A 19,905-nucleotide genomic window follows, 5' to 3' on the forward strand; every position below is an offset into this window, starting at 1 on the left:
GTCATTTGTTTCTAGGTGTTTTTTGATTTCCTCTTTGATTTCTTCAGTGATCACTTCGTTATTAAGTAGTGTATTGTTTAGCCTCCATGTGTTTGTATTTTTTACAGATCTTTTCCTGTAATTGATATCTAGTCTCATAGCGTTGTGGTCAGAAAAGATACTTGATAAATTCCTATACACTAAGGATGAAAAATCTGAAAGTGAAATCAAGAAAACACTTCCATTTACCATTGCAACAAAAAGAATAAAATATCTAGGAATAAACCTACCTAAGGAGACAAAAGACCTGTATGCAGAAAATTATAAGACACTGATGAAAGAAATTAAAGATGATACAAATAGATGGAGAGATATACCATGTTCTTGGATTGGAAGAATCAACATTGTGAAAATGACTCTACTACCCAAAGGAATCTACAGATTCAATGCAATCCCTATCAAACTATCACTGGCATTTTTCACAGAACTAGAACAAAAAATTTCACAATTTGTATGGAAACACAAAAGACCCCGAATAGCCAAAGCAATCTTGAGAACGAAAAACAGAGCTGGAGGAATCAGGCTTCCTGACTTCAGACTATACTACAAAGCTACAGTAATCAAGACAGTATGGTACTGGCACAAAAACAGAAATATAGATCAATGGAACAGGATAGAAAGCCCAGAGATAAACCCACGCATATATGGTCACCTTATCTTTGATAAAGGAGGCAGGAATGTACAGTGGAGAAAGGACAGCCTCTTCAATAAGTGGTGCTGGGAAAACTGGACAGCTACATGTAAAAGTATGAGATTAGATCACTCCCTAACACCATACACAAAAATAAGCTCAAAATGGATTAAAGACCTAAATGTAAGGCCAGAAACTATCAAACTCTTAGAGGAAAACATAGGCAGGACACTCTATGACATAAATCACAGCAAGGTCCTTTTTGACCCACCTCCTAGAGAAATGGAAATAAAAACAAAAATAAACAAATGGGACCTAATGAAACTTAAAAGCTTTTGTGCAGGAAAGGAAACCATAAACAAGACCAAAAGACAACCCTCAGAATGGGAGAAAATATTTGAAAATGAAGCAACTGACAAAGGATTAATCTCCAAAATTTATAAGCAGCTCATGCAGCTTAATAACAAAAAAACAAACAACCCAATCCAAAAATGGGCAGAAGACCTAAATAGGCATTTCTCCAAAGAAGATATACAGACTGCCAACAAACACATGAAAGAATGCTCAACATCACTAATCATTAGAGTAATGCAAATCAAAACTACAATGAGATATCATCTCACACCAGTCAGAATGGCCATCAACAAAAAATCTAGAAACAATAAATGCTGGAGAGGGTGTGGAGAAAAGGGAACCCTCTTACACTGTTGGTGGGAATGTAAATTGATACAGCCACTGTGGAGAACAGTATGGAGGTTCCTTAAAAAACTACAAATAGAACTACCATATGACCCAGCAATCCCACTACTGGGCATATACCCTGAGAAAACCATCATTCAAAAAGAGTCATGTACCAAAATGTTCATTGCAGCTCTATTTACAATAGCCCGGAGATGGAAACAACCTAAATGTCCATCATCGGATGAATGGATAAAGAAGATGTGGCACATATATACAATGGAATATTACTCAGCCATAAAAAGAAATGAAATTGAACTATTTGTAATGAGGAGGATAGACCTAGAGTCTGTCATACAGAGTGAAGTAAGTCAGAAAGAGAGAGACAAATACCGTATGCTAACACATATATATGGAATTTAAGGAAAAAAATGTCATGAAAAACCTAGGGGTGAAACAGGAATAAAGACACAGACTTACTAGAGAATGGACTTGAGGCTATGGGGAGGGGGAAGGGTAAACTGTGACAAAGCGAGAGAGAGGCATGGACATATATAGACTACCAAACGTAAGGTAGATAGCTAGTGGGAAGCAGCCGCATAGCACAGGGAGATCAGCTCGGTGCTTTGTGACCGCCTGGAGGGGTGGGATAGGGAGGGAGGGAGGGAGGGAGACACCAGTGGGAAGAGATATGGGAACATATGTATATATATAGCTGATTCATTTTGTTGTGAAGCTGAAACTAACATACCACTGTAAAGCAATTATACTCCAATAAAGATGTTAAAATGAAAAAAAAAAAAAAGAACATTTAAGAAAAGTTAAATCTTTACAGTTACCAGAACATAGCAAGATATTTCTTGGTCTGTCTCATTTTGTGTATTTGATCATTATGATAAAAAATATATGCTTTTAAAACTCCATTACAAATTTGGTCAATACATAAAGAATAATACAACTATATTATAGATCTGTTTCTCAACAGCTGCATCATGAACATAAGCTATTGCTAATCAGCATGTTTTTTTGTGGTACGCGGGCCTCTCACTGTTGTGGCCTCTTCCGTTGCGGAGCACAGGCTCTGGACGTGCAGGCTCAGTGGCCATGGCTCATGGGCCCAGCCGCTCCGCAGCATGTGGGATCTTCCCGGACCGGGGCACAAACCCATGTCCCCTGCATCGGCAGGTGGACTCTCAACCACTGCGCCACCAGGGAAGCCCCTAATCAGCATGTTTTAACAATATATTTATTCTTTAAGAAAGACAATTTTACTGCTTCATCCTTATCTCTGCATTTTTATTTGCCATATGTGTATATCCAAGTAGAGAATAAATTAAAATTGGCTAAATATTTTTTGGGATCTAACATGTTTTCTTTTCCTGGAAGACAGTCTCAATACAATGAAGAGGCAGCAATTTCTACTCCTAATAAATGCTTAACAATATTTTGATATTTTAAAAGATAGGTAATGAAATACTGAGTGATTAACTGAAAACTAAAACTGGGTTTGATAGGAATATTTCATTAGCACAGATTAAGATAAGAAGCCCATAATCAAGCTTGGCTTATATTTTCAGTTAAAAGTAAACTAGAAAAGGAACATAAAGAGTTGAGTATCTATAGGCAACATTTCCAAAGACCAGGATCATTTTAAAAATAAAAACAAACCAAGTTAACATGTTATACAAAGGAAGATATTCTGATAGAATTAATAAATAGATTAATACAGAAAAAAAGTACATGTGCCAAGCTTTATTTACCTGTGAAAAAGAAATCCATATTTTCTTTTCTGCAAACAAGGTTACTTTAAAAAATACTTTCCCGGAGCATTCTTACTTTCAAAATAACTAAACTTTTTCATTAAAATGTATAGAATATAATTTTTTAGAAGGAAATGCATCTAACCTTGTAATTTTGATTCAATTCCATCTTTGCTCAATCCAGATGCAAAACCTATATAAGTTATGACAATTTATTAAAAATAAAATACAATGAGATGAATTCATCTTTATAAGCTCACTTTATACCCCAGTTAACTAGAAAAGAGTAATCTAACTCAATCTTAAATAGAAGAAAAAAGTAGCTTAAAGTTAAAACAAGGCTTAAACATCTATAGAAAATAAACACTGTTGTGAAATCCTTTCAATATCAATTGGCTATCTCTTGTTATTTTTATTGTATAACAGTGACCAGGAATACTACATGTATTTTTTTTCCTTAGAGGTCTGAAAGTTTTGAACCTATGTGTATTAGAATGGTATTATAACACGTCAGGTTTTAATTTGATATTCTGCAATCCCAAGCATTTTTATTTTATAACCTGTACCACATGAAAGAACCCTCTAGAAGCAACATAACCATACGTGTGCTAGCTTTAGAAGCAAGAAGAAAATTCAAGCAGCAACAGTATTACTATATACTTTGATTTGAACACCAGTTCAGACAAAATTCAAAATCTCTTTTTGACTTTAACTTATTTTAAATAATTTTAGGCATTTAAAAAATTTTTGAGATAATTTTTTTCTAAAAGATCTATTTTTAATGGTGTTGATTTCAAACCTTATTAAAAGACTAGAAGTAAAACAGATAAATATTTCTCACGTTTCCCTACTCTTGCTCTAACTGTATTTGTTATAATTGTTTTTACTTCTGCTAACTATTAGTTTCTATAATCTATTCTGTGACTTATTAGTATAAAGTAGGCCCAATTGGCTTGATAAAGTTACTACTCTTCAAAATCAAAGTAACAAACCATAATGAGATGGATTTTTCAAGGCTCTGATATAAAGCAAGGTTGATCGTATCCATTCCAAAGCAATATTCACATCTGTGATGGTATGCAATACTATCTCCGCATTTAAATGCTCAATAAGATGTCTGTGCAAACTAATGAAAAAAAAACCTTTTCATTAGTAATATATATTTCAGTGCCATACAACTGTTACTTGTTTAGAATAATATTTGAATAATTCAATAATTTAATTGAATAATATTGTTACTTTAATAATTCATGAAAGTTAACTTAATTTTCAAAAATATGACAAAACCTTAAAATGTCAGTTTAACTTTTAAAAACATTATAGATTTCTCTCTACTCCATGGATCTAGAAGACATTATTGCTTTAAAAAAGGGTGGGGAGTGGATTACATCCTATTTTCCCCAAAAGTATTATAATCAAACACTTTACTAAAAGGTCTCAGGTTGCCTGTCTCCTACTATTATGCAAATTTTAAAGATGTAAAAAGATGTGAAAATTACATTCCTCCCATTACTAATTTGGCCTTTTATAACAAGGATACATGCAACTGCATGCTAAGAAGCATTGCTGAACAAAGATATTACACTGTCTCTTTTTTAACTATTAAATTTCTTAAAAGTACACACTTTCTAATTAGATTATTGAAAAGTTTCAAGAAAATCCCCTAATATATTAAAAGGAAAAATACAGCCTATATTAACATTAACGTATTAACATCTTTTGGGAATATTTTCCATATTACCTGCTTTCTACAGTGTCACTACAAGCTAGCATCTGAATATACTTCTCTTTTGTACTTAACCGAGTCATAATAACTGCAGTAGCTGTAGTGTCAAACTGGAAGGAAAAAATAAAAAAAAGAAAACAGAGAAATTTAGTAAAGAAAAGCACATGTTGATACCAGTCTTCTTCAATAACTCAAGATTTTCATTTTATATTAAACAGTTCCCTGTCTTAAACAACAGGTCAAGAAGGCCTTAAAAATGCTTCTGAATTTGAATATTAACTGAAAATTTGACTTAAAAACCTTCCAAGAGTATAGATGTAAAAGTACCACTTTGGTTTCAATGTAACATAATTTTGGCAGTAGTAATATCAAAACAAACTTAGGTAACTGGTTATAAGCTGTAAGATTCGGGGCAATTTATTTATAATCTAATTTATCCTATAATAATTATAAATTTGTATGACACAATATTTTGATATTCTTTGAAAAGATATTCTTCCTAAATTTTCCCTTAGTACCTATATGAATGACTTCTTTATTCAAGAATTTGTCAGATTAGGCCATGTTTTATAATGCGTATGGGCTGATTTTTAATTGTCGCAATATCTTGGGACCACTGTTGGCATTTTGTGCTAGGATCCAGGGATGGTACATGTTCTGCAATGTATGACAGTCCTACACAATGAAAAACTGTCCATCCAAAATGCCAATAGCATCCCTATTCAGAATAAAAAACAAACAAAACCAAAAATACTCAAAACCAAAAAAACTCTTTAACAGCATACACATTAATAAACCCAACCATTTATCAACCCAACCATTCATCAACCAATGGGAGCTTAGAGGGAATGAAGGGAGTATGTCTCCTTTGGTGAGACTTGTTTTACTTCTACTCCTCCGTTAAAGTACATTTTCTTAGTTACATTTATGCTTAAACCTAATCTAAACGTGAAATGTTAATCTTTTGTTTAACAAAAAATACAAAATTATTTCCTTTTTTTGCTTTTTATCTTGTCTTTAAAATAAATTACAAAAAGTGAAACACTGTCACTTACTTGAGGTCTACCAGCTCTACCAATCATCTGTAGAATATCTGTTTCACTGTACTCTTCAAACATTCCTCCAGCATAATGCATTGTAGATTTTATAACTACTAGGTGAGCAGGCAAATTTACTCCCATGGCTAAGGTACTGGTAGTAACTGCATCAAATTATGGAATATTACTTTTAAGTCATATAACTTTATTGCTTCAAGTAAACATTTTCTTATAGAAGATATATTCTTATAAATGTAATAAAACTCATATATAGGAAATTTAGAATAAAAAGGAAAAAGAAAACATTACAACGTAAAATAATATATCTTAAAACCAAAAAGCTACTAATTCTTACTTTTCAAATTGCACTATGTTCAGTAAGATGATAAAGAACTAAAATTGCCAGAGAGTTTACTATAGCACGTATATGTATGGATAGTTATATAATTTTAGATTCTTGGAAGAAAAGCAGAAATGAGTCAGAATACCTGAGCTTTTTCTTTTTCCAAAAGATCTTATAATATTCACAAGAATACGTTTTACTTACAAAGAACCGGTAGATCTCCAACAGTAAAAGCTCCTTCAACTACTTTTCTATCTGACAGCTCCATACCAGCATGATGATAAGCAACACCATGTATTAAGATATCTATAAAAGAAATATATCATCTGTTATGTACTGTTGATATTTCATCAGTAATTGGCTCTTTTTATCTATAGCTGAAAATACTATTCAAAAATTATCTCTAAACCTACCTCTCAGTTTTGAATCTCTTATGGAATATGCACAGTTATGTAACCTATTTTAAAAAACACAAAATTATTGAGTTATTCCCATTAACATCAAAACTCTTAGTGTATTAGTTAATTATTTTGAAGATTACAGATATCAAAATATTTTCACAACATCATTTTTTGAAAACCATCTTTAAGAAGCAGAGAATATCTAACTTTCATACTGAGAAGTCCCTAATTTATAACTAAGAAAAAAAAAACCTAAATAATCCAATTTTAAAAAGGGCAGAGGACCTGAATAGACTTTTTTTTCAAAGATGACATCCAAATGGACAGCAGAACAAGAAAAGGTGCTCAACATCACTAATCATCAGGGAAATGGAAATCAAAACCACAATGAGATATACCCTCACACCTGTCAGAATGGCTATTATCAAAAAGACAACAAATAAGTGTTGGTGAGGATGTGGAGAAAAGGGAATCCTCATGCACTATTGGTGGGAATGTAAATTAATGCAGCCACTATGGAAAACAATACGGAGATTCCACAAAAATTTTAAAACAGAACTACCATATGATCCAGCAATTTCACTCCGAGGTGTTTATCCAACAAAAACAAAACCACCAATTCAAAAAGACATATACACCCCTATGTTCATTGCAGCATTATTTCCAATAGCCATGATATGGAAGCAACCTAAGTGTCTAACAATAGATGAATGGATAAAGAAGATGTGGTACTTGTGTGTGTGTGTGTGTGTGTGTGTGTGTGTGTGTGTGTGTGTAAAATATTACTCAGCCATAAAAAAGAATGAAATCTTGCCATTTGTGACAACTGGATGAACCTACAGGGTATTATGCTAAGTGAAATAAGTCAGACAGAGAAAGACAAATAAGTGAAATAAGTCAGACAGAGAAAGACAAATACCACATGATTTCACTCGTGTGGAATCTAAAAAACAAAACAAATGAACAAACATAAAATAAAAACAGAGTCATAGATACAGAAAACAAACAGGTGGTTGCCAGAGGGGAGAGAGGTGGGTGGAGGAAAGAAATGGGTGAGGGAGATTAAAAGGAACAAACTGCCAGTTATGAAATAAATGAGTCATGGGTACAAAATGTAGAGTGTGGGAATATGGTCAATAATTATATAATATCTTGCATAGTGACAGATTGTAACTAGACTTATCATGGTGATCATTTTGAAATGTATGGAAATACTAAATCACTGTGTTGTGTAATAGGAACTAACACAGTGTTGAAGGTCAATTATACTTCAAAAATGAACAAATTCATGGAAAAAGAGATCAGATTTATGGTTACCAGAGGCGAGGGGTTGAGGGGGTGGGGAGGGGCAACTGGATGAAGGAGTCAAAAGGCACAAACTTCCAGTTATAAGATAAATAGGTACTAGGGATACAATGTACAACATGATAAATATAATTAACACTGCTGCATGTTACATATAAAAGTTGTTAAAAGAGTAAATCCTAACAGTTCTCATCACAAGTGAAAAACATCTCTATTCCTTTAATTTTGTATCTATATGTATGGATGATGAATATGCACTAAACTTATTGTGGTAATCATTTCATGCTATATGTAAGTCAAATCTTTATTCTGTACACCCTAAACTTATACAGTGCTATATGTCAATTATATCTCAAAAAAACTGGGGAAAATAGGGAAATAAATAATTATAAATAAAATCACAAAAAAAAAAAAAAAGAGAGAGAAAAATACCCCCAAAGGCTCAGGAAACATTTTCACAATGAGAATACTACCAATTAACTTCCTGAAGTTAACTAAAATTTTTTAAAATATAGAAATATTTTTTAAGTTAAATGCATGATACAACAGAAAAATTATTTTTAAAAAAGCTAAAGAGACCAGAGTACACAAAAAGTTGGGCATGTTAGACAAGTTTAGAAACCTTAGTAACAGAATCTGGGGTTTATGGGCAAAAAGAAATCTTGTGGGAGCTGCTAGAATGTGACTGGTTAAAGGGGAATTGACATAAGCAGCAGTCTCTTCCTCTAGTCTATAGCAACTCAAAATGGCATTCCACTCCTTTTCACTTATGCTTTTCTCAGGGAATGAAGTAAAAGCCGAACATACAAATGAGAATCTATTCAACTGTTTATTGTGCCTGAGTAACAGACTGACCGTGATATATGATAAATATTCTCTAGAGTATAAAACAAAGAGGTAGGTAGAAAGAAATCTATGTTATTGTTATCTTGATAGCATTAATTTCACATTTTCCCTTTCTGTCTACCTCTTAGACCTCATGTACTTTTTTGGCTATAAGCTCTATTTTGGTTTCTCTTTCTCTGGCTCTCTACTATATCTTATTGTTTAATCATGCTTTGCTGATGTTTGTAACAAAAGCTGCACCATAGAGAGTTTTTATCTTATGGCTGTAACTAAGGAGATCAAGTTAAATCCTTAAAGCAGAAGTAAAATTATGAAAATAGTATATACAGCATGGATAGGTGGCTGCATATGTAATTCTTTAATGCACTAAATGACTAGAGATCCACCCTTTTAGTGGATAGAAAGTCAAATGTCAGAAAGCTAAAGTGGTATCCTCTAGGTTTGGTACACATCTTTGGTTGAAAAGTAACCAGAGGTGTAGCCACAGGGTAGACTGTAATTGGAAAGCTGATCTGATCCAAAGTGAAGAAAAGTACATCCCCCACCGTAGAAAATTAGTCAGAAAAATCAGTATCTGCTCATATCCACATGTAATGATCTAATCCAACTTTGGTTTGAGGTCTACCACTAAACTTATTTATTTCCAAAAATTGTTATTAATAATAAGCTAATATTAGTAGTAAGCATGTGCTGGCACTCTGCTGAGTCTTGCTAAGATTGAGGGGTAAATAAGATGACCATGAGTCCTTCTTTCCTCAAGACGTTTACAATCTAAGGAATAGAACAGATATTAAATAACAATTAAACAAAAGCATATTTATTATAATTACAGTAAGTTTTATGAAATAAAAATATAGGGTGCCTGTAAAAGCAAATAAAGGGACACTAAGAATCATGTAAAACTTCTTAAGAAACTGATATTAAAGGTGAGACTTGAAGGATGAATAAGAGGTAAAAAACAATTCTGGGCAAAGAAAATATGATTCAGGAAAGCTCTGTGTAGGATAACAGTTTGGTGTATTCACAGAACACATTATACAGGGTATTGCAGGCAATATTAAGTATTTAGGATTTTAGCCTAATGACAACAAGAAACTATTAAAGTGTTTTAGGCAGAAAAATGACATGTTTAGATTTGTAATTTTAAACATTCACTCTGCTATGAATATAACAGATTAAAGTGGGATAAGAGTGTGTTTGTGGTCATCAGATAAAAGGCAAGAGATTAATAATTACTTGAATGGGGAAGGTGGCAGTGCTGATGAAGATAAAATGATATATTTGAGATATATTTACAAGTAAGAATAGACAGGACTTGGTAATTGATTGCCTATGGGGAAGAAGGTGAAGGAGATGTCAATGACAGGTTTCTGCATGAGCAACTAGGGAGATGATAAATAATCAGGATGGGGAACACTGGAGGAGGAACTGACTTGAGAGAAAGAACCAAGGTTCTCTTTTGGACATACTGAGTTTGACATGCCCACAGATATACAATCGGAGATGTCAGGCAGGTGGATGGTAGACCTGGAGCTCAGAATGGAGGTCTGTATTGGAGCTGTAAATTTGTAAATTCACAGACATATATAACTATGTGTATACATATGTTCTTTGAACCATGTGATAATGAGACTCAAATACCTAGGAGTGTGGCATTAGAAAGAATGAACCTTGGATAGAACCCCTAGAGTGTTAACATTTAAGAATCAGGTATTATAAGTGAAAAGGGACTGAGAATGAGTAGAAAGCAAAGTAGCAAGAAACATGGTAGAAATGATCATGGAAACACAGAGTGTGGAATTTTTAAATTGGGTGGGAGTGGTCAAATGTGTTAGAAGCTCCTGAGAGATCAATTAACAAGATCAGCTTTAGTAAAAGATTACAACAGATACTGGATTGAAAGTGAGTAAAAAATTGAAGACAGCAATATGAATAATCTTTCAAATCTGGCTATGAAATAAAGAAGACAGGATCACAGTTGCATCAAGATTCATTGTCTTAATCATCCAACTTACTTTTATCCTTATTTTACAGATGAGGAAACTAAGGCTTAGAGAGGTCAAGTAACTTGAAAAGGTCAACCCAGTTTTCTCATCTCATCTAGGTTATCCCTAAAAGTCTTTCTACCTCCAAGAAAAAAATTTAAAATATACCTCTGTTTCTGTTCCACAGTCATAATAAATTTCGCATCTTTCACAAGAACAGAAGCAGCCTGTTGCACACCTTTCCTTGTTGCACAAAACTAAAAATGAATGAATAATTTTTGTATTAATCATATTAAAAACTGAACATTACACTAAAAAATAAGCAACCAACAAACCATACCACAAGCGTGGGTTTCTGATCAGAGTACGTTTGTATAACACTGGCAACTTTGTAGTTGAGGGTTAAATCAAACTTAAATTCGGTTTGGTTATTACTGCAGGGAAATCCAAGGACCACTTTCTCAAGTTTCACTGGTCTATGTCCCTCATCCATTTTCAGACATACAGCAGATCTTTCACCATCTGAAAGCCATTCTGCAATCTTTAAATGACAGAAACATACACATTAAATTTTTTTCTAGTAAAGTTTTATGGCTAAAAAGCCCAATTATAGTTCACTTTAAAGTCAAGTTTAAAAATATTTAGTCAAGTAGTCTTTTTCAACATTACATATTCTAGTGACACTGTTCTATTGATATATTGGTAAATATTTTCAATAACAGTGGTTCAAGATTATACCCACTTTTAACATGGTAAACTTCCAATTAATTATTATTATTTTGTTTTATTTTCCTCCTAAGAGTCTAAAGTAAAATTAAAATTAATTTCAACAGAGAAGTCAAATTTCTCACTAGCACTGTAACTTCTTTGCTATTTTTCAGAATGATGCCCAGATATGGCTGACACTTCTCTTGTGTTATCCTAAATATTAGCTGAAGAGTAGCAAAGTAATGATTGGCTTAGACTGGCAAAGGCTGACAACTTTTTTAAACAAAGAACAAATAAACACTGAGAGATAGCAGTGCCAAAAGCACATTTCAGACTCAATACTAGAGTCCTTAGTTAATTTCTGGAGCTGTGGAGAGCCATCCTTAACTTCACATAGCCTGGTTAGTAATCAGGCTTCCGTGCCCTGCTATGAAACTGATTGTTTCTTTGACAGGAAGATAAATTAATGAGTTTTTAATGGCACAGGAAGGAAATATTAAAACATTTTCAAGGCTCTCATAGGTAGGGATGAGAACAAGAATTTACAGTTTGAGCAGAGCAGAAGGCAAAGGTTGAAGGTCTTAACTCAGGGGAAAACTGAGGTAGAGGACTTGTAGAAAGAGACAGAGAGATAGCATTCACAGAAGTAGTGATTATCACAAAGGGGAAGAGAGTTTCAAGAATTACAGAGTATTGATATTTTGTCACTGCTTACGAATAAATAAGAAAAGTTTAGTATCCCAATGTGAAAAAAGGGTTAAGTCTATGACCTTGCAGGTTGCAAAATAAGAACTTAAAATAGTTGACAAATATATTAATATTTACTTCAGTAAATCAATGCAGTAATCAATGCAGTACAAAATTTTAAAATAAGGTACCATTTCAAATAACAAATTTGAGAACTATTTAAAAGTAATAATAACAATAATAATTTCATTATTATACTATCCAGCATTAGAATACAGAGAAATGGCTGATGGTAGAGGTATAAATGAATATAACATTTATTGAAAGCACTGTGTTCTTAGAGTTTTATATACCCTTTGACTCAGTTATTCTACTTTAGCAGACCATCCTAAGGAAATAAATGTGATGTTTTCTTAGATATAATTTCAAGACTATTTACAATAGCAAAAAATGGAAACAATCTTCCACCATTAAGGTATTAAATAAATTACAATAAAACCACAAAAAATTGTATTAAAGGAGAGTAGTTAATAACATGGAAACATTTGTAGCTAACATGCAAGTCATAAAAGTGTATGTATATTATGATTCCATCAATACATCTAGAAGGACAAATGCTGGGTTTTTTTTAATTTACACATACTTTAAAATTTTCTCTATTATTCTTGAATATAAACAAAACAAGTAGTCATTTTAAGAACAAAAAGGATTAACTGTGCTAAACTAAAGATAAAGGCAAAATTTTACATTGGATTAGAGAATACTGTACAACAGCTTTTGTGGAAACAATTTCTAAGAATTAGCTGGGGGAAAAGTCATATTACAGTAGGCTGAGAAGTAAATAGGAGTAAGAAAGCAGAGTGAAATTGTACTACTTTTCAAGTTTGCCAAAAAACTGAAGAAGAAAATTAGGACATGTGTTTGTTATAGAAAGTATAATACTGTACAATTATTTCTTTACATGTTCATGTACCCTATTAACCATGAGATCCTCTTCAAGAGCAGGGTCTATATGTTTTCACTTTTGCATCTATCATTAGTGCTTACCACAATTCCAGGCACATAGAATTGGGGGTAACATAACACCTCATATTATGAAGTGTCTAAAACCCATGAAAGTATGACTTTTAGATACTATTAAACAATAGACTTGCACCAAACATATTTTATTAAGCGAAATCAACCAAATTTTATGGCCTTAATGCTGTCATACCCTATGAGATCTAACCATAACTTTCCACAACATACTTTTCCTATTAAGTTGGTTAGGTGATTTACAGAAAAAAAAAAAAACCCTCACTTTTCTCTAAGATTAAATATTTCACTAAGTCATAAAAGATTCTGATAGATTAAAATTCTAACTTACATCCTCAGCATTTGGAATTGTTGCAGATACAGCTACAAATCTCATTGGAATAATACTGCTGGTATTTTCTACAGCATGAGATAAAAACTGCACAGTTTTCATTCTGCTGACTACAACTTCAAGAGTTGGTCCACGATTTTCATCTTTTACAACGTGTATCTGAGAAAAAAATTAAGACTCATTAGCTATAAAAATAAAAATCTATCTAGTCAATTAAAATGTAAAACAATATTAAACACTCTTTCTTAAGAAAATAAGCATTTTCCACTTGAAGGGATAAAGCAAACATAGAGTTTGGTTGAAAATGTCTTGTTTCTTTATATCCATTCAAATCATCTCTTCATGTTTATCTCTGAAAGTGAATAACACGTTCACTACCTCATCAATGAGAAACAATCGAACCAGTTGGACCAAAGAGTTGTCTCTCCATTTCCTAGTCATGCTATCCCATTTTTCCTAGAGAAAAAATGCAAGTGGTTTAACATGATAAGGAATTATAATAAGTATTATTAAGATGTTGGTAAAAATTTTAACATGACTTGTTACAAATGATGGGCAATATTTTAGTTGATGTCTTAAAAGTATCCCAAAAGATACTTAAAGATTTTTAAAATTTTAAAGAATTTTGATAATCATGTGTTTAAAAAATTGAACTCCCATTTATTTTTTAAGTTTAATCAAAAATATTCAAAAGTATAGTCTAATTACCCTTTCTAAGCTCTACCAAGGTCCTCCTGCTACAATACATAATATTTGGATAAAGAATACAAGCAATAAGTATGATTACAAATCATCCACAATAACAAACTGCCTATTCATATCTTTTGCCTATTTACTCCATTTGGTTGTTTGTCTTTTACTTAATTGATTTGTTAGTATTCCGTATGTACCCTGAATACTAGTACGTATTGTTTGCTTCACATTGCAATTATAGTCTTCTACTTTGTATTTTCTTTTAACTTTTTTCCATGGTGAAGAGAAAGAGATATTTGCTAATAAACCAAGGAAATAATAAAATATAAGCAACACCTACTGGAGTTGTCATAATAATATGGGCTTGCTGAATCTCAAATAAGTCATCCATTACTGTATCTCCAGTGAGTTCTTTACAGTTCAATCCTATTGGTCCAAATTTTTCTTTCCAATCATCAAAACGCTGACTACACAGGGCTTTTATTGGTGCCACTACAACAATATAAGATATTTATTTTAAATATCAGTGCAATTTGAAAATTATTTTCACAAATAGTTAATAAAGTTAGCACACATCTAGGTGCTGCCTAGTATTTATAAATTAAAAATTAACAATATAAACATATTATTTAGAACTATAAAAGTAATCACCAAACAGAACTAAAAATAGAAAAAGAAGTGATTCCTCAGGAGATTGTAACTAAGAATGAAGAAAGGTAGGGTGGAAATTATCACCCTTTGTGATCACTGATTTTTTTAACCATGTGTATAAATTATTTTGATGAAAAATTTTTAATATATACCTAAAAAAAGAGAATAGAGGTTCCTATGGAAATTTCTCAGATTACAAAATGTTTGATTCTATTTGTTCATCTTCCCTGTCCTTTTAAAAATAAACATGTAAAGGCCAAATTCTCAATTCCAATACTATTTTTATTTGTAAATCTGGGAAGATGTGTTTTGAATTTAATGTTAACAGATAAGACCAAATGTGACAGGTCTTTATTTAAAAAGTATGGAAAACCAAATAATAATTCTTATGTCTTGAATTTGAACTTATTTCTTACTTTTACCTCAATGGTTTATCATTATTATAATTAATTATCACTCTTTCAGTATATAAATACTTACTGTAAACAATTTTAATGTTCGACCATGGCAATGGTACTTCCATTAACAATCTTGTTATAGCTAGCTCAAACAATACAGTTTTCCCCGAACCAGTTGGAGCACAAATCACAAAATTCCTATCTGTATAAAGAAGCTAAAAAATAAAATTTAATCAACCATAGAATATACAGAAATTTTCAATTTGTTAGAAAATATGCCTTAAGAAGACTCTATGGAATAATAGTTCAAACATCTTTACCTCTAAACTTATTAAAATTATAAGCTGGCTCTAGGTCTATCACCCTCAAAAAATAAAACTATTAATAATTTATCATCTTGTTTGGTCAAAGTAATATGCTAGATAGACCTAGAAGAAAATAATTTCTTTAGCTTCCAGAAAAATTGTTATAAATCTAATAAATATAAAAAACCCACCTATGAAAATTACATGCATTCATTTAACAAACATTTTTTGAGCTCTTATAATGTACCAGTCACTGAGTGTAGCACTGAAGACAAAAAGATGAATGTGATCTAGTCTCTGCCCTTAGAGAGCACACAATCTAGTAAGAAAAGGTAGATAAGTAAATAATTAAACAAAATACTTACATCATCAAAGGCTTTGGACTGTATATAGTTGAAATATGGGAATTCTTTGAAAATACTTCTAAATTTTGCCGCTGAGAATAACATTAAGGAGTTAAATATTTCAGAACTTTAAAAGTCAGTTACTCTTAACTTAAAAATTAAGTTAATATTGACTTTGACAATATTTAATGATGATGCTTAATACTTGCTATTTTATCATAAGAAAGGAATTAACAGATATAGAGGGAAGCACCGAGATGGCAACATAGGAGGCTCCTGAACTTCCATCCTCCCATGGACCCACTGAACAAACAGCTACATGTGGAGCAATTCCCTCTGAGAGAAATCCCCAAACTAGCTGAATGATTCCTTTACAACAGATAAATGAGAAAATACCTACATCAAAATGGGTGGGAAAGGCTGAGAAACTCTTGCCATAAATCCCACTCCTGGCACATCACCATACAGTTGGGAAGAAACCTCCAACTCCCAGATCCTCCCTGAGGAGCAGAGGGTTTGGACCACACATCTAGTGCCCCAATTTTTAAGGCTCCTGCCTGAGGGATGGGCTCTCAGAACACCCAGTTCTAGAAGCCAGAAGGGCTTGCATTTACAAGCAAAGAGAATAAGCATCTTTTAAATGGGCACAGGAACATCCCACTACCCCTGCAGGTATACATCCAGGCTCAGTGCAGAGGGGGCAGGCAAAAATGCCCATCTTCAGTTTCTCCCTGAAAGGAATTTTATTGCATACTTTCTCAGCTGCTGCCTGAAGTTCTGGCTTCTAATCAACCTGCATCTAGGTGCTGACTGACTGCAATCCTCCCCTTTGGGACACTGATGGATCTTGGCACACCCTTAACTTCTGTGAGCCACTAAGAACAAAGGCAGAGGCTTGGATAATCACAAAGGTTTGACAGGTAACTAAGAGCCCAGGCCAGGTTGACTGGAAAGGTTCATCTCTTATACCAGACCAATCTCTCAAGACTGGGGAGGTACCTGTTTTGTCTAACGTTCAGAGACCAAGACAGAAAGTCAAGAAAAATGAAGAAACAGGGGAATATGTTTTAAAAATAAATAAATAAATAAATCTCCAGAAACTGAATTTAATGAAACAGAGACAAGTGATTTACCTGATAGTTCAAAATAACACATAAAGATGCCCATCAAGGTCAGGGAAGCAATGCATGAGCAAAATGAGAATTCCAACAAAGTCATATAAAATATTTAAAAGTACCAAACAGAAATCATAGAGCTAATGAACAGAATAACTGAACTGAAAATTTCAATAGAAGGTTTCAACAGAAGACAGATCAACTGAAAGAAAGGATCAGTGAACTTGAAGACAGGGCAGTGGAATTAATGCAATCACGGGAGCAAAACGAAAAAAAAGAGTGAGAAAGAGTGAAAGCAGCTTAAGGAACTTATGGGACACCATCAAGTGGACCAATATACACATTATAAGGGTTCCAGAAGAAAAAGAGATAAAGGGGAAGAAAGCTTATTTAAAGAAATAATGGCTGAAAACTATCCTAGCCTGGGGAAAGAAACAGACATCCAGATCCCAAAATCCCAGAAATTACTAAAGAAGGTGAATCTCAAGAGACCCACACTGAAACTCACAGTAATTAAATTGCCAGAAGTTAAAGACAAAGAGAGAACCTTAAAAGCAGCAAGAGAAAAGCAACTTGCTACATACAAAGGAATTCCCATAAGATTGAGTGAATATTTCAGCAAAAACCTTGTAGACCAGATTGTGGAATGATATATTCTGGGTGCTGAAAGAAAAAACTGCCAACTAAGAATATTTTACCTGGCAAAGCTGTCCTTCAGAATTGAAGGAAAAATAAAGAGTTTCCTAGACAAACAAAAACTGAAGGTGTTCATCACTAGACCAGCTTTACAAGAAATGCTAAAGGAAGTTCTTTCAAGCTGAAATGAAAGGATGCTAATTAGTAACAGGAAAACATATAAAAGTACAAAACTCACTGATAAAGGTTGATACATAGTTGCATTCAGAATACTCTAATATTGTAATGGTGGTAGTTAATCACTTATAACTGTAGTATAAATGTTAAAAAACAAGAGTACTGTATCTATAATAATTTATTAATGGAGACACAATATTAAAAGATACAAATTGTGACATTAAAAACATAAAATGTGAGGGCTTCCCTGGTGGTGCAGTGGTTGAGAGTCCACCTGCTGATGCAGGGGACATGGGTTCGTGCCCCGGTCCGGGAAGATCCCACATGCCGCATGGAGTGGCTGGGCCCGTGAGCCGTGGCCGCTGGGCCTGCGCGTCCGGAGCCTGTGCCCTGCAACGGGAGAGGCCGCAGCAGTGAGAGGCCCGTGTACCGCAAAAAAAAACCCCATAAAATGTGAGAAAGTGAATGTAAAATTGTAGAGCTTTTGTACACACTCAAAGTTAGTTTTATCAGCTCAAAAGAGACTGTTAAAACTGTAAGATTTTTTTATGCGAGTCTCAAGGTAACTACAAAACAAAACTCTACAGTTGATACACAAAGATAAATAAAAAAGAGTAAGAACATACCACTACAGAAAATCATCAAATCACAAAGGAAAAGAGCAACAGGAGAAGAAAGGAGCAACAGAACTACAAAACATCAGAAAACAATAAAATAAGTCCAACCTATCAATAAATACTTTAAATGTAAATGGACTAAATTTTCTAATCAAAAGTCATAAAGTGGCTGAATGGATTTAAAAAAACAGGACTAAATTATTTGCTGCCTATAAGAGATTCATTTCAGCTTTAAAGACCCACAAAGAAAGTAAAGGGATGGAAAAAGATATTCTATACAAGTGGAAATCAGCAGAAAGTAGAGGTAGCTCTACTGACATCAGACAAAATAGACTTGAAGCCAAAAACTGTAATAAGAGACAAAGAGGTCATTATAATTATATAATCCTCCATTGGGAGGATACAGCAACTGTAAATACTTATGCACCCAACATTGGAACACCTAAATATATAAAACAAATATTAACAGATCTGAACATAGAAATAGACAGCAATACAATAATAGTAGGGGGCTTCAAGACCCCACTTTCAATAATGGATAGATCATCCAGAAAGAAAATCAATAAGGAAACATCAGACTTAAACTATACCTTATACCAGATGGCTCTAACAGATATACACAGAGCATTCCCTTCAGCAGCAACAGAATACACATTCTTCTTAAGTGCACATGGAACATTCTCCAGGAAATATATGTTAGGGCACAAAACAAGTCTTAAGTTTTAAAAGAAGAATGAAATCATATCAAGCATCTTTTCCAACCACAATAGCATGAAACTAAAAATCAATTAAAAGAAGAAAACTGGAAAATTCACAAATATATGGAGATTAAACAACATGCTCCTGAACAACTATTAGGGTCAAAGAAGAAATCAAAAGGGAAATCAAAAACATACCTTGAGACAAATGAAAATGGAAACACAACATACCAAAACTTTTGGGATGCAATAAAAAGCTGTTCTAAGAGGGAAGTTTATAGTGATAAGTACAAAAATGAAGAAAAACGAAATATCACAAATAAACAACCTAACTTTACATCTCAAGGGACTGGAAAAGGAGGAACAAAATAAGTCCACAGTTAGTAGAAGGAAAAAATAACAAAGACTGGAGCAGAAATAAATAAGAGACCAGAAAAACAATAGAAAAGATCAATGAAACAATGAGCTGGGTCTTTTTGAAAAGATTAACAAAATTGACAAAACTATAGCTAAGATAACTAAGAAAAAAAGTAGAAATGATTCAAATAAATAAAATCAGAAATGAAAGAGGAGAAAACACAACTGATAAGACAGAAATACTAAGGATCATAAGAGACTACTATGAACAATTATATGCCAAAAAGTAGATAATCTAGAAGAAAAGGAAAATTCCTAGAAACAAGAACCTATCAAGGCTGAATCATGAAGAATAGAAAATCTGAACAGATCAATTACTAGTAAGGAGACTGAATCAGTAAT

The 19,905-nt window shown here is 33.0% G+C and overlaps 1 protein-coding gene across 1 annotated transcript in view; it reads right to left on the reverse strand.

Annotated features, from left to right (window-relative positions):
* Positions 1-19,905, reverse strand: part of HFM1 (helicase for meiosis 1) — a 121,535-nt gene that overhangs the window by 85,032 nt on the left and 16,598 nt on the right. Inside the window, exons 5-17 of the mRNA XM_027114305.1 lie at positions 15,925-15,995; positions 15,337-15,469; positions 14,546-14,697; positions 13,891-13,968; positions 13,513-13,671; positions 11,092-11,292; positions 10,920-11,008; positions 6,628-6,671; positions 6,419-6,520; positions 5,890-6,035; positions 4,850-4,944; positions 4,101-4,234; positions 3,254-3,301 (exon numbers count right to left, since the gene is read on the reverse strand). Of these exons, the coding sequence (XP_026970106.1) occupies positions 3,254-3,301; positions 4,101-4,234; positions 4,850-4,944; positions 5,890-6,035; positions 6,419-6,520; positions 6,628-6,671; positions 10,920-11,008; positions 11,092-11,292; positions 13,513-13,671; positions 13,891-13,968; positions 14,546-14,697; positions 15,337-15,469; positions 15,925-15,995 (1,452 nt within the window). The remainder of the gene's footprint in view (positions 1-3,253; positions 3,302-4,100; positions 4,235-4,849; positions 4,945-5,889; positions 6,036-6,418; positions 6,521-6,627; positions 6,672-10,919; positions 11,009-11,091; positions 11,293-13,512; positions 13,672-13,890; positions 13,969-14,545; positions 14,698-15,336; positions 15,470-15,924; positions 15,996-19,905) is intronic.

The sequence above is a fragment of the Aethalodelphis obliquidens genome, unplaced genomic scaffold (genome assembly GCF_003676395.1).
Source record: "Aethalodelphis obliquidens isolate GAN/ISIS:26980383/991018 unplaced genomic scaffold, ASM367639v1 scaffold13, whole genome shotgun sequence".
In the NCBI taxonomy this organism is placed as follows: domain Eukaryota; kingdom Metazoa; phylum Chordata; class Mammalia; order Artiodactyla; family Delphinidae; genus Aethalodelphis; species Aethalodelphis obliquidens.